The sequence below is a fragment of the Hemitrygon akajei genome, chromosome 12 (assembly GCF_048418815.1).
Source record: "Hemitrygon akajei chromosome 12, sHemAka1.3, whole genome shotgun sequence".
Lineage (NCBI taxonomy): Eukaryota > Metazoa > Chordata > Chondrichthyes > Myliobatiformes > Dasyatidae > Hemitrygon > Hemitrygon akajei.
In genome coordinates, this window is record NC_133135.1 from 62,477,627 (window position 1) to 62,491,726 (window position 14,100).

Below are 14,100 nucleotides of genomic sequence, written 5' to 3' on the forward strand. Positions count from 1 at the left end.
TATTATTTAAATTTATAATTGCCCAAGCTAGTTGCGATGGTGACATCGTTGTTGGGCGCTCCAGATCAATTGCTCAAACCTCCAGACCTGAATCATATACGACTACCGCATACTTCAGATATCTGCAGTGTTTTACTCTCGGTAATCAAAGCGCATGGATGCTTATGAGCAGATTTATGGAGCCTGGGCCAGAAACGTAAGCGCCACCACGACTTTGTTGACTACCTGACACATGACGGCACCTCGAGAGATCAGCTGACACACGTGACCGGGAGAGGGCGGGGTTCCCGCTTCTCAGGAGGCGGGGTCGCGTGAAACAAGGTCGCGCGCGCGAGCATGCGTGCGTACGTGCGCGCGAGGGAAGTTGGGGGTGGGGCGCGGTTGTCGGAGTGTTCGTGCGCAGCGCGCGCGCGCCGGTCGCCGGGCCCCGCCCCTACCCCTCGCGCTGTCAGTTTGCGGAAGCGCCGGGCTCGCTGTGCTCTACGAAGACCTGACGGTAGAAGCGGGTGGCTTGGCCCTAACTCCTACCCGGATCAGATCACCGGGCCGCCCGCCCGCGACATGTCCAAGAACACGAGCGTTGACAAATTCCGTCGGGTCAATGTGGATGACTATGACGAGAATAACTACGTGGACGAGGAGGAAGTGGCGAGAACCAGCTGGGACCGACGAAGCGGAGGTGGACGCCTCCATCAGGCCAATATCCTTTTTCTGAAGGTGGCCCAACGGGCCACCACCTGGGGCCGTGGGGCAACGGTAGACAGCACCCTTACTGCCTTCTCCTTCACCCACTCGATGGGAAGTTATCCTCTGACTTTTCGCTTTCGCTGCACTTTTTCCAGCACCCTGGGCGTGGTTTTCTTTCCAGCGCCACGGTCTTGGGTAAAAGTGATCAAGGATATGCTGAATAACTCTCCATCTGATGGAGATGTATTTTTAAAAATGTATTACAGGCATTTGTGTTTAAATAGCTGCATCTATTAGCATAGCATTGATGAATGAGGCACAAATAGTTAATTGTGGTTTGTAAGAATTGGAGTAATGCACTAAAAGATGTGGCTCGGGATTAGGATTTGAAGAGTAAATTTGCAGACAAAGCAGATGTAATTGACAGGAAGTATGTTTGAGGCTCAAAAATGTCACATTTCTGTGGAATAGAAGAACAATAGGCCAACAGTTGAAAATGGGGAGAAATGTGAGATGATCATAGGAAGCGCACTGAATACATCAAGAGCAGTTCCTGTCAGTGCTGTGCTTCTGATGCATAAGATGGTCTCCAGGACTTTGCCTCAGGAGAAGCATTTCCAACAACATTTGCACCTGTTGACAAAGTAGATTATTGCCTAGTTATGCTGTCAAAGGAAGGTAAGTGAAATAAGATCTAAACATACCATAATTTTACTTGTAAAGAAAGTGATGCTGGAAGTTGACAGCATTGTGAAAATAGCATTTTTTCAACTGAATGTCTTGTTTTGGAAAATTCCAGTGTAACTGATGACCAGTTAGTTCTTTGCATTTCAAAAGGGAAAATAGTTAGCCTTTGAACTCCCGTAGCATACCAAAGTAAAACTATTAATGTGGGTTTGTTTCATTGCTAGCCACCATGTTCACCTCCAACAGCATGATGAACTTGTGGGCAAGTTTTGTTTTGTCAGGATAGCGGGCGGGAACATGCAACTTGTGTTCCAGCAAACTGTCACATCTTTTCAATTCTCTTGAAGATGTTGCTTCCAAAGCTTAGAATATGGAACAGTATAGCACAGTGTAAAATTAAAAAGAACGTGCCTCACACATCCCCTGTAAATCTCACCCTCCCCCCCCCCCCCCCCCCCCCCGCCATATTAGATTTATACCCTCTGGTATTAGAATAAGATTCCAGTTATCTCTCCATGCATTTCAAAACTTCTATCAGGTCTCCCCTCAGTCTCTCTGGCTTCAGAAGAGACAACCATATTCCATCCATCCAACTCCACCCTCCCCGCAGCCAGAGAACACCCTTTTCACAGCTTTCTGCAGTGGAACGACCAAAATTTAATGTGATGCTTCGGATGTGACCTAAGCAGAGGTTTATGAAACTGCAACATAACTTCATGCTCTTGAACTCTAGATGTTCTGCTTTCTTTCAGCTCTATGGCCTGATGGCTTACACCCCGGGGTTCTGAAAGAAGTTAGCTTAAGAGATTGTGGAGGCATCAGAAATGAGATTTCAAGAATCACTAAATTCTGGAATGGTTGTGGAGGGCTGGAAAATTGCGAATGTCACTTTGCTCTTTATGAAGGGATGGAGACAGAAGAAAGGAAATTACAGGCCAGTTAGCCTGACTTCTGTAGTTGGGAAGATGCTGGTATCCAATTATTAAAGATGAGGTTTTGGGGTACTTGGAGGCACATGATAAGTAGGCCAAAGTCAGCCTGGTTTCCGTAAGGGGAAGTCTTGCCTGATAGATCTGCTGGAATTCTTTGAGGAAGTAACAGGCAGGAAAGTCAGGAGATATTTACATGGATTTTCAGAAAGCCTTTGACAAAGTGCCGTACATGAGGCTGCTTAACAAGTTAAGAGCCCATGGTATTATATCATGATAGGAAAGGTACTAGCTTGGAAAGAAGATTGACTGGTGGGAGGTAAAGAGTGGAATAAAGAGGGCCTATGCTTGTTGGTTGACAGTGACAAATAGTGTTCAGCAGGGGTTGGTATTGGGACCTCTTCTTTTCACGTTTTATGTTGACAATTGGATGACAGAATTGATGGCTTTGTGGCCAGGTTCGCAGACAATACAAAGACGTGGGGGGGGGGGGGCAGGTAGTATGAGGAAGCATGAAGTCTGTAGAAGGACTTGGATTGGGAGAATAGGCAAAGAGGTGGCAGATGGAATATAGTTAGGAAAGTATATGGTCATGCATAATGGTAAATGGAATAAAGGCATGGACTATTTTCGAAACGGGGAGAAAACTCAGAAATCAGAGGTGCAAAGGGATTTGGAAGTCCTTGTGCAAGATTCACTAAAGGTAATCTTGCAGGTTGAGTTGGTGGTAATTAAGGTAAATGTTAGCATTCATTTCAAGAGGACTAGAATATAAGAGCAAGAATGTAATGCTGAGACTTTAAGACATTGGTCAAACTGCACTTGGAGTATGTGAGCAATTTTATGTCCCTTATCTAAGAAAAGATATGTTGGTATTGAAGAGGGTCTAGAGGAGGTTCACGAGAATGCTGAATGCTTCCAGGATGCAAGGGTTAACATATGAGGAACATTTGATGGCTCTGAGCTTGTACTTTTGTACTTGCTGGAGTTTAGACGAATTGGGGGGGGGGGGGGGGGGGGGGGGTCTCTTTGAAAACTACCGAATTTTGAAAGGCCTAGCTAGAGTAAATGTGGAGAGGATGTTTCCTACGATGGGCGAGTCTAGGGCTGGGAGCACAGCCTCAGACTAAAGGGACATCTTTTTTTTTAACAGAGATGAGGAGGAATTTCTTTAGCCAGAGGGTGATGAATCTGTAGAATTCATTGCCACGGACTGCTGTGTTATTATCTATATTTAAAGCAGAGGTTGATAGGTTCTTGTTTAGCCAGGCATCAAATGTTATGGGGAGAAGGCAGAAGAAGAAAGTGATAATGCCTATCTAATCTTAACCAGAATTTCACTTGCTTTCCTTGTTTTCTGAGTCAGTCCTTGGTACTCTTCCCTGTCTTGTCTATCTCAATGATATGATCCAATACTTTAAGCAATTTCCCATGTGGATGGTGATATCACCCAGATTGTTCTCCCTACTGCCTCTGTGCTTTAAATATAGGAAGTAAGTTTATCTGGCAGGACATGGTGGGAACCTCAGGAGTTATTCCTAAGTGTTCCTCTTGTGTTCCTGGATGGTCGTTATTGCGTGGGAGGTTTCATTTTGGATAAACTGCAAATTTCCTCAGTTAAATGATTGAATTCCTTTTTTGCAGGTCTCATCAGAAACTGAATTGATTAAAAACAGGAAATACTTGGTAACTCAGGGTACATCTATGTAGAAACAAATCAGATCAAATACTCTGTTTATCTTCCCAGAGATGTGACTTAACCTGCTGAGTGTTTCCAATGTCTGCAATTTTTATTTTAGTTTTCAGCATCTGCAGGGATTTTTTTATGAACTGCATGTGTTACTTCTCATTGATTGCATCATCTTTCATGGCCACAGCCTTGGTTCAGCCATCTCTGTGTGGCTCCAGCATTCTGCTCCTTCCCTTTGAGTCAAAAAGGGAGGCAGAGATTGGAAACTATGAGTCAGTTTGTTTAATATTTTTCATTGAGAGAAATATTAGGAACTTTTTAAGATGTTTAGTGGAACAAGTGGATGCTATATACTTAGATTTCTTGATAAGGAGCCACATAAGATAAGGATACCTGGAAGTTGGGGAGTAATGTATTAGAATGGTTAGAGGAGTGGTTAAACAACAGAAGACAGAGAGTTGGGATAACTGGGTGTTTCTCTGTTTGACAGTCAGTGGTGATTGCAGTGTCGCAGGGATTGGTGCTGTTCCCACGAGTGTTTACGATATGCATTAGCAGTTTGGAAGAGAGGACAAGTGTAATATATCTAAGTTTACTGATGACACTAAATTGAGTGGAAAACAAAAAATATACGGAGTTTGTGGAGAGTTTACAGAGACATATTGATAGATTAAGTGAGTAGGCAAGAGTCTGGTAGTTCAAGAACCACAAAGGTAATTGCAAGATCATCCACTTGGAAGGAAAAATAGAAGATCTGATTATTATTTAAATCGGGTTCCCAACCGTTTTTATGCCGTGGATACCTACCATTAACTGAGGGGCTTTATGGATGCAGGTTGGGAACCCCTGGTTTAAACGGTTAAATATTGTAACATGCCACTTGTGCAGAGGGAACTGGGGTGCTTGTGCATGAATCAGAAAAAGTTGGCTTGCAAGTTGTCAAGAAGGCAAATGGAATGTTTCTTTCCCTTTCTCCTATGACACCCTTTTCCCTCTTATCAGATTTGGTCTTCTCCAGCCCTTGACCTTTCCCACCCACCTGGTTTCACCTATCACCTTCCAGCGAGCCTCTTTCCCCTCTCCCTACCTTTATATTCTGGCATCTACCCCGTTCCTTCTCAGTCTTGAAATATGTCTCGGCCCGAAATGTCTTTTCCATAGCTCCTGTCTGACCTGCTGAGTTCCTCCAGCATTTTGCATGTGTTGCAAACAGAATGTTGGCCTTCATTGCTCGAGGGATTGAAGTTAAGAGCAGGGAGGTTATCTTGTAACTATATAGGGTTCTGGTGAGGCTGCATATGGAATACTGCAAGCAGTCTGGTCTCCATACTTGAGGAAGTCCATTCTGGCTTTGGAAACCACACAGAGGGGGTTTACAAGGATGATTCTGGAGATGAGGGGCTTAACCCATGAGTAGAGAATGAATCGCCTGGTACTATACTCATTGAAATTCAGAATAAGAGGGATCTTATAGAAGCATAAAATTATGAAAGGGATAGATAAGGAGTAAGAGCCTGGTAAGTGAGACCAGAAATAGGGGACTTAGCCTCAAGATTTGGGATAGAAATGAGGAGAAGGTGCTTTTCTGCGAATTAGAGAATCTCCACTCAGGGAAGCAATAGATGCTACCTAATTAAAAACTGAATTCTAGTTAATTGGGGCAACCGCTTGTTTGGGACAACTTGTAAAGAACAAAAACTAATTGAGAAAATTGTTGGGATTTCTTTCATTTATTTGGGATGCTGTGTTGCTTAATTGGGTCAGGAGACTGTTGCTGAGCAGTTTCTAACTGGCGCCAGTTGAGTACACTTCTGTGGGTATTAGACATACACTGTGCTTAGACCGAATAGTTTTAAAATAGCGTCAGTTGCATATGTTTGTGTTCAAAGAGCAGTGATTTTTGTCACAAAATGCTGGAGCCAAGACTGGAGGAAAAAAGATGAGGAGTAGAGTTTTACCTCTACTCCTCATCTTTTTTTTTTCTCCAGTCCTGTTGAAGGGTCTCGTCCCGAAACACCAACTGTACTCTTCCATAGATGCTGCCTGACCTGTTGAGCTCCTCCAACATTTAATGTGTGTTGCTTGGATTTCCAGCATCTGCAGATTTTCTCTTGTTTGTGATTTTTGTCACTGTTAGTTGGTGAGAAATAAGCAGCAAGACAATTCTGAGCTGTTTTGCCCAATGTAGCTTCAGGCATTCAAGATTGGAGTTGTGAGAAATGACTGTGAGTGAAAATTTAACGATTTCACTACTTCAGCAAGTTGGGAACAACAAAAAACTTGAAGGTATCAATAATCATCTTGAGTGTTACAATGAAAATGAAGATTTGGGCGATGCAATCATCGAAAGCATTGTCTGAAGGCAGTCCAGTATCTGCACCCATTGACTGCGCTGATTTTGTTCACTTACAGTCAATTAAAAGAACATGGCATCATACACAATGAATTTCTCCATCAGTAACTACAGTGTTATCATATTAGTAGTGTTCTAATTTGTTTTGTATTTCATTTAAGTACATAATTTGTTATGCAGTTTCTGGTCCCAGTGTGTCCCAATTAACTGGAATCCACTGTGTTTTTAATACACAGATTGACTTTTGCATAACAGGGGAATTGAGGGTTAGTGGGAAAGGCGGTAGGTGAAGCTGAGTCCACAGCCAGATCAACTGTGATCTTGTTGAATGGCAGAGTAGGCTCAATGGGCCAGATGGCCTACTTCATTTCCTATTTCTTATATTAGGGAACTTTAAAAAAAATTGTAATTATGAGTCAGAATTAATGTGGTTTTGTGAAAAGGAAATGACATTTAACCAATATGCTGGAATTCTTTGAAGGTATGTGCAGTGAAGGGAATTCGTACAACTAAAATACTTAGTTTTCTCGAAGGCAATCAAATGCCATATCAAAGGTTGTTGGTGTAGGCGGTGACATATGGGCTTTGGTGGTAGATTGGTTCCCACTAGTCAGCCAGACATTGTTTTTTTTCTGGTTGGCAAGACACACGTAATGATGTGCCACATGAAACAGTGCTGGGCCCTCAGCTTTTTACTATTTATGTTTGATCTTGCTTGAAGATGTGGAAGATACTATTGTTAGATAGAAAAACAAGTTGTGAAGATGAGAAGCTGAGAAGCAAAGGGATATAAATAAATTGTAAAGATTAGGCATATGAAATATAATGTGGCAAGATTGAAGTTGTCCAGTTGGACCAGAGAAATATGAAAGAAGCATATTATTTAAAAGGCAAGATGTTATTCTGAAATGCAGAGAGATCTGGACATGATATGCAAAAGGCTAATATGCAACTCTAGCAAATATTTAGGAAAGTAAATCAGGTTTAAAAAACTTAAAACTGTAATTTAATAAAGAATCAGTTTCTCGATCTTTCTCTGTTTCGCACTTCCACTTGAACTCATTTCTGTAGGCATGATGCTGTACCCTCTAAGTTCTTGGCTTCCTCTGTATTTCATTTGCTGTTTGCCGGCTCCCAGTTGCCATCACATCACCTGTCTCCATTGCAATAGTCAGACCTCTTCTGTTATTTTGTTGAATGTATGTGACTTGAAAGTGAGCAATATTGATGGTTTTGCTGTTGATTTGAATAAAGACTTCCTGTCACATGTACAAACTCAGTAAGTTATGTACTCCATGCATGCTTTCTCTAATAGCTGTTTTGTTCCTCCTACTTCTACAAATCTTTTGTAATGTTTGCATTGCTCTGTCGTCTTCACTTTTTGGTTGCATGGTCATTTTTATTTGAATCACTCCAGTTTTTCCTTTAGAGTTGGAAAGTATTTTCATTTTCATGTCATTTTTTTCAAGTCATTTACTGGTGGCAGCAATGGTTTGGGTTTAATCTTGGGGAGCTCCTCAGAACTGGCAATGACTTCCTTCATTTCCTGTTCTTTTTTTTTAATAAAATTTTTTAATTGAATTTTCAAGTGGTTACAGAAGGAAAAAAAAATTATCAACCCTTCCCCCCTCCCCTTAACCCCTCCCCCATAACATATCCCTGTAGAAAGAGGGAGAAAAAAAAGAGAAAAAAAAAGAAACAAGAAAGAATGCCTGGATATCAGAATATCCCCACGTGCTCCATGGAGTTCATAATAGCTTTAGTATATATATTTATTTCTTTCCCCAGATAACCAATAATTTTATCTTCGAGCACCTATATATTTAATCCTATCTTTTGTAAATAAGGGCGCCAAATTTTCAGAAATATTTCGTATTTATCTCTTAAATTATAAGTAATTTTTTCAAATGGAATGCAGCTAAAAGCTATATCTATTTTCATTTTCTTAATGTATGTTAAAATTCTTTTTCTTTTCACCGGTCCATTAAGCCCATTAACATTAAAACTTTAAAAATTCAGTGAATTAGTCATTATTTTTAACAGGGTTACTCCAGTCTATAGTAATACCTAACTTTTCAACTTTCGTAGTACCTTGGGGAATCTTTTTAAAATTCTCCATGTTGCTATGTGTCTCCCCCCCCCCCCCCCCCCCCGATTGTCCAGGCAAAGAAAGAAAGATTAAAGAAAAACAGATTATAGAGAAAAAAGATAACAAAATACCCCCCTACTAATGTTGTGAATAAAGAAAAAACACAACATTACCCCCCTCCATTGTGCGGGTCATGGCAATCGCCATGATTACACACGTGAATCCCGTAGCAATCGATCTGAAGTTCCCCCAGCTCCCCCGTAACATAAAAAAGTATATATAAGAGAAGAAAAAATAATATCACTACTCTCGATTAATATTTCTCAAATTTTTACCTTTCTCCCCCTGTATCATATAATTAAGAATATATTTAAATACTCTTCTGTCCTTAAACATCCATCAACTCCATTCACTGCCCCTGTCTTCATCTTTAATCTGTTTCACTTTTAAATCTCTGGCTGTGGTTAGCGAATATTTGGGAGTTCTTGTGCAAATTCTTCTGCATCCCGATAATCAGTAAAAAATCTTCTTTTTTCCGTCATCCAAAAAAGTTATCAGGGTTGCCAGGTGGCGCAATATAAATTTATAACCCTTTTCCCATAAAACTTTTCTCGTTGGGTTAAATTCCTTCTTTCTCTTCAAAAGGTCAGAACTTATATCAGGATAGGAAAGAACTGTTTTCCCTTTTATCATCAATGGCCCGTTTCTCCTTCTGGCTCGTTGGGCAGCCGCCTTCAGGATCTTTTCTTTATCTTGATATCTTAAGTATTTCATCAAGATTGATCATGGGTTTTGATCAACTTGGGGTCTTGATCTTAAGGCTCTGTGAGTCCTTTCAATTTCAATTAACTGGGTTCCTTCTTCCATTTCCAAAATTTCCGGAATCAATTTTTGAAAAAAAATTTATTGGATCCTCTCCCTCTATACCTTCTTTAAGTCCAACAATCTTAATATTATTTCGTCTGTTAAAATTTTCAAGTACATCCATTTTTTCCAACACCTGTTTTCTTTCTGATGTCCAGGCAGAAATATTATCTTTAATTTTATTCACTCTATCAATGGTGTCTCCCGTTATTTCTTCCAAGTTTTTAATTTTCTTGTCCATTTTGTCCTGTCTTTTCATCATTTTATCAAACATAATCTTCATATTTTTAATATTTTTTATTACTTTTAATTCATGCATTATTTGCACCAAAGATTTTTTTATGTCTCCAATATCACCTCCAACCTCTTCCTGTTGCTCTTTTTTGTTTGTCTCTTCGTCTTTGTCTGATTTATCCAGAGAATCTGATTCCACCTCATATTCATTTTCACTTTCAGTTCCGATCATAGCTGGGATTTGTAGTTTGGGTTGCTCGTGTTTGCGCATGCCCCTTGTTTCACGCATGCGCAATTCCTGTTGCTCTTTTTTTTTGGAAACGGTTGATGTTGCCGCAGTTTCCTGTTCTGTATCGCTGGAGGTAAAACGCACTTGAGCTGGAGGCTCTTTCATGGCTGCCGGCCTTGATTCTTTTCCAACTTGTGTTGTCTTCAAAGTAGTAGTTTTCTTCTGCTTCTGTTTAGGAGACATATCTTAAGACAATCCTGAGTAGTTTATAAGTAATTTTTAAAAAAGTATTTACTAACTTTTCTTCACTTAAACACTATTTTACTGGTTTTTTATGGGAGAGCTGGATTTCTACGTCTCGATCCTACGTCATCACGTGACGTCCCCCCATTTCCTGTTCTATGAGGTTCTAAAGAGGCAAGCAAGGGGAAATTGGTACCTTCAGACACTTCAATAAGTAGGGCAAGAACTGCTTGTTGGAGTGAGCAGGTGATAATTTGGGATTTGTTGTCCTTCTGTACACTCCCAACAAATGAACTGTAGTTTCTCAATGCCCCTTAGATGCTCCTGCTCCACTGAGCAGACATAGACCATGGATTTATAGCAGTCAGTGTGTGTGTTATATTTGTTCGAGGCTTTGAGAATATCCTTCAGTGTTTTCCTCTATCCTACCAATTCTCTTGCCATTCTGGAGATCAGAATAGAGTATGTGTTTTTTGAGTATGGTGTCAAAATGTGTGCAACCAGCACTATACATCTGAGCTGACTCAGTGTCATTCAAGCCTCTGGGTCAAGAAGATGACCTGAGAATGGATAGAAATGTTGATTCACTTACACTGCCAGTGGATTAGATGGATTTTGCAGAAATAGCATTGATGGTGTGACATCTACTGTAGCAGGTCATGTATCAGAAACCTATAGCAGATTAAGGATTGTATGTCATGAACTTTGTGCCCTTGGATTTGAGGTCATAATCTTTGGATACTTTTCCTTGGACAGTTGAAGGCTGATCAGACACACTAAAGAAAATGGTGGAATTTTTATTCTCAGTGTTGTGTTTTATAGTGGGGCAAAGATCTTTGTGTCAAACCCATTCTTCTGTCTCCTTCAGTAAATGATTTGATGATTAATTTGACCCTGACCTCACTTTTTGTTTTGCAGATTTAAGCTTTGTCTATACATTGCGGCTTGACAATTCAAGTTGAGGTAACCTTTGGAGTAGAGAAGCTGTGCATTAGGCAATTTCTGCTTCGTTTTGCAGATTAATTTTATTCCATTGGAAAGCTTATTGTAGGTGAGGTGCAGCATTTTAGCGACAAAAATTGAGAAAACTGCTGAGGTGATGACGCACCATTTCTTGGCACCACATTGCACTGAGGGTTTTTTTGCCATGGACCCATTTGGATAGCATCATAGTTTGTGTGGCAACCTCAAAGAGCAGTTTAATTTCCAGCAAAATTTCAGAGTGATTTGCCACAGTCTTCCTTGATGGAACTGAAGGCTTTTGATGTCAATAAACCCGGGTATATTATGTCTGATGCTGTTTCCTGCATTTCTGTTGGAATTGAGTTGATATGTGATGGTAATTTCCTTTGTGCCTAAAGGTTGATGTAATTCAAGGAACATTGCTTTGGCAATTGGGAGATGGTGGTTGAGGAGGATCCTGATAATGACATTCCCGGGAGGAAGATTTCTGAGGTTACCGTAGATTTATGTCTTACTTGGAGGGAGATCATGTATATTAGCTTTTCAGCTCCCATGCTTCATTCTCCTTTTATGAGATGTGGAGCCAATGTTCTGAATTTGTGATTGTGGCTTACAAGTTTCAGAAAATCATTTGGGACCTTAACAGTCATAGATGCACATTGTATCGAAAGGACGGATAGGTATACAGAGCAGGTGGGGCTCTGTTGGTTTGAAAAAAAAATGAAATCAAATCCTTAGAAAGATGTAGCATAGGATCGGAAGATGCAGAATTTTTGTGGGCAGAGTTAAGAAATTGCAAGGGTAAATAGACCTTGATGTGAGTTATATACAGGCCTCCAAACAGTAGCCGGGATTGGGGATACAGGTTATAATGGGAGATGGAAAAGGTATGTGAGAAGGGCAATGTTACGATAGTGATGGGGGATTTTAATATGCAGGTAGGATGGAAAAATCAGGTTGGTGCTGGATCCTCAGAGGGGATTTGTGGAATGCCTACAAAATGGCTCTTTAGAACAGCCTGTGGTTCAGCCCACTAAGAGAATGTCAATTCTGGATTGGATGTTATCTATTGAAACAGATTTGATTAGGGAGCTTAAGGTAAAGGAATCTTCAGAAGAGAGTGATCGTAATATGATTGAATTCACCCTGCAGTTTGAGGGGGGGAAAGATAATCAGATATATCAGTGTTACGGTGGAATAAAAAGGATTTCATGGGCTTGAAAAAGGAGCTGGCCAAAGGTGACTGAAGAGGATGTTAGAAGGGATGATGGCAGAACAGCAGTGGTAGGAGTTTCTGAGGACAATTGGGAAGACAGAGGAAAGATGTATCCCAAAAATGAAGAAGTGTTCTTAAGGAAGGATAAGGCACATGTTGCTGATGAGGGAAGTCAAAGATAGCATAAAAGCAAAAGATAGGGCATGTAATATTGTAAAAATTAGCTGGAAGTTAGGGGGCTGTGAAGCTTCTAAACACCAAAAGAAGGCGACTTACAAGCATGAGAATATCTGAAGATGCTGGGAATCCGAGTAAAACACACAAACTGCTGGAGGAACTCAGCAGGCTAGGCAGCATCTATGGAAAAATAAAGTACAGTCAATGTTTTGGGCCAAAACTTAAAAAGCCATAAAGAGAGAAAAGTTGAAATATGAAGCCAATTGTATAAAAGAGGATATCAAAAGTTTTTTCAGATACACCCTATCCTTGTTATATGCGGGAGATACGCTCCTCGTAGTTGACGCATAATGTGAATAATTATTTAAATGGAGAAAATAGGGATGAGTTCCAGAGGGCTTCCTAAATATGTTTCATCTGTGATTTATTCACTTTTTCATACCAATACAACACAAAAGCAGTACCACAATGCAACATTCATATTATATTTCATCAATTTAAGGTAATATTCAATGTAATAAATCATAGAAAGTTAACATACAGTACTCACCAACAGTGACAGGTGTGTTCGTTCCGGGAGATGAGTGGTTGTTGTGTTGGACAGCTTTACATGGATAAGGTGGACGGTTGTGGTCGTCAGGATCATCAAGCATAGCAAGGGGTGAAGGAAGACTTACAGAACTCTTAGAACTGCCGGTAGCAGGAGATGACACTGGTTTGAAGAAAATGGTGAGGGTTGTTTAGCTGGCAGCATTTTGTTTATTCAGCATAAATTTACTTGTAGGGAAGAAGGGTTGAAGGCAGGGAACGACTGAAATGCTGACTCCATTCTAAACTTGGGTCCATGTCCATCGCCACTTGTGCCAAGTGTTCCAACTTCTACCATTCCCTCACCGTTGGTAAACTCCTGGGATTTTCAAAATCGTCTCTTGCAGCATCTGAGAGATAGTTCACCGTTAAAAAAGAACGCCTTGAATGTGGATCACACATTGGTTGAGTGGTTGAATCAGCGATGTTGTGTTAGGCGGCAGGAAACACACTGTTATGTTAGGATGAATGCTGCCCAAGTGTTTTGGATGGGCTGGCATATTGTCAAGCAACAAAAGAATTTTAAAGGCAAGATTCTGTTCCTGGCAGCAGCGTCTCAGAGCTGTGTTACCTGATGTCATGCTGCTTATAATTTCCAACTTTTTTTCAAGTGTTAAAGCGGTTCTCTGCCGCTCAGCTGATGGCCCAGGACATGACATCGAATGTTTAGGAGGCATAGTTAAATATTTCAAGCACAAGATCGCTGTACCATAGGTAAAACCAACAAAAGTTTAAGAGCGCAAGATCGCAAATCCACACCTTGCGAAAACTAATGCGAGACTGGCGGGAGTGAGATTGTGAGGTGCGCACACCTGACTTGTATTGTCGGGAAAACAGTGCTCCTCGCATAACTGTGAGTTTTGGACGCATATAAGGAGATGTTGGTAGAAATAGGTTCCTCGCATAACTGTGAATCCACATTGTCTTAAGACGCATATAACGAGGATAGGGTGTATATAAAGAGCAAAAGTGAGGCAAGAGTGGATAGTGGACCACTGATAAATAACACTGGAAAAGTAAATTCAAGATTGTCAGGTGGAAGAAGTGAGTGCAGTTGCTATTACTAAGGAGAAGGTACATGGGAAGCTAAAAAGTAGATAAGTCACTTAGACCAACTAGACTACACCCCACAGTTTTGAAAGATATAGCTG

At 40.8% G+C, this 14,100-nt stretch overlaps 1 protein-coding gene across 1 annotated transcript in view; it reads left to right on the forward strand.

The window, feature by feature from the left end:
• The first annotated feature begins 380 nt into the window (after positions 1-380).
• Positions 381-14,100, forward strand: part of LOC140737095 (actin-related protein 2/3 complex subunit 5-A-like) — a 34,403-nt gene continuing 20,683 nt past the window's right edge. Inside the window, 3 exon segments of the mRNA XM_073063272.1 lie at positions 381-653; positions 655-696; positions 3,194-3,198. Of these exon segments, the coding sequence (XP_072919373.1) occupies positions 562-653; positions 655-696; positions 3,194-3,198 (139 nt within the window). The 5' untranslated portion in view covers positions 381-561.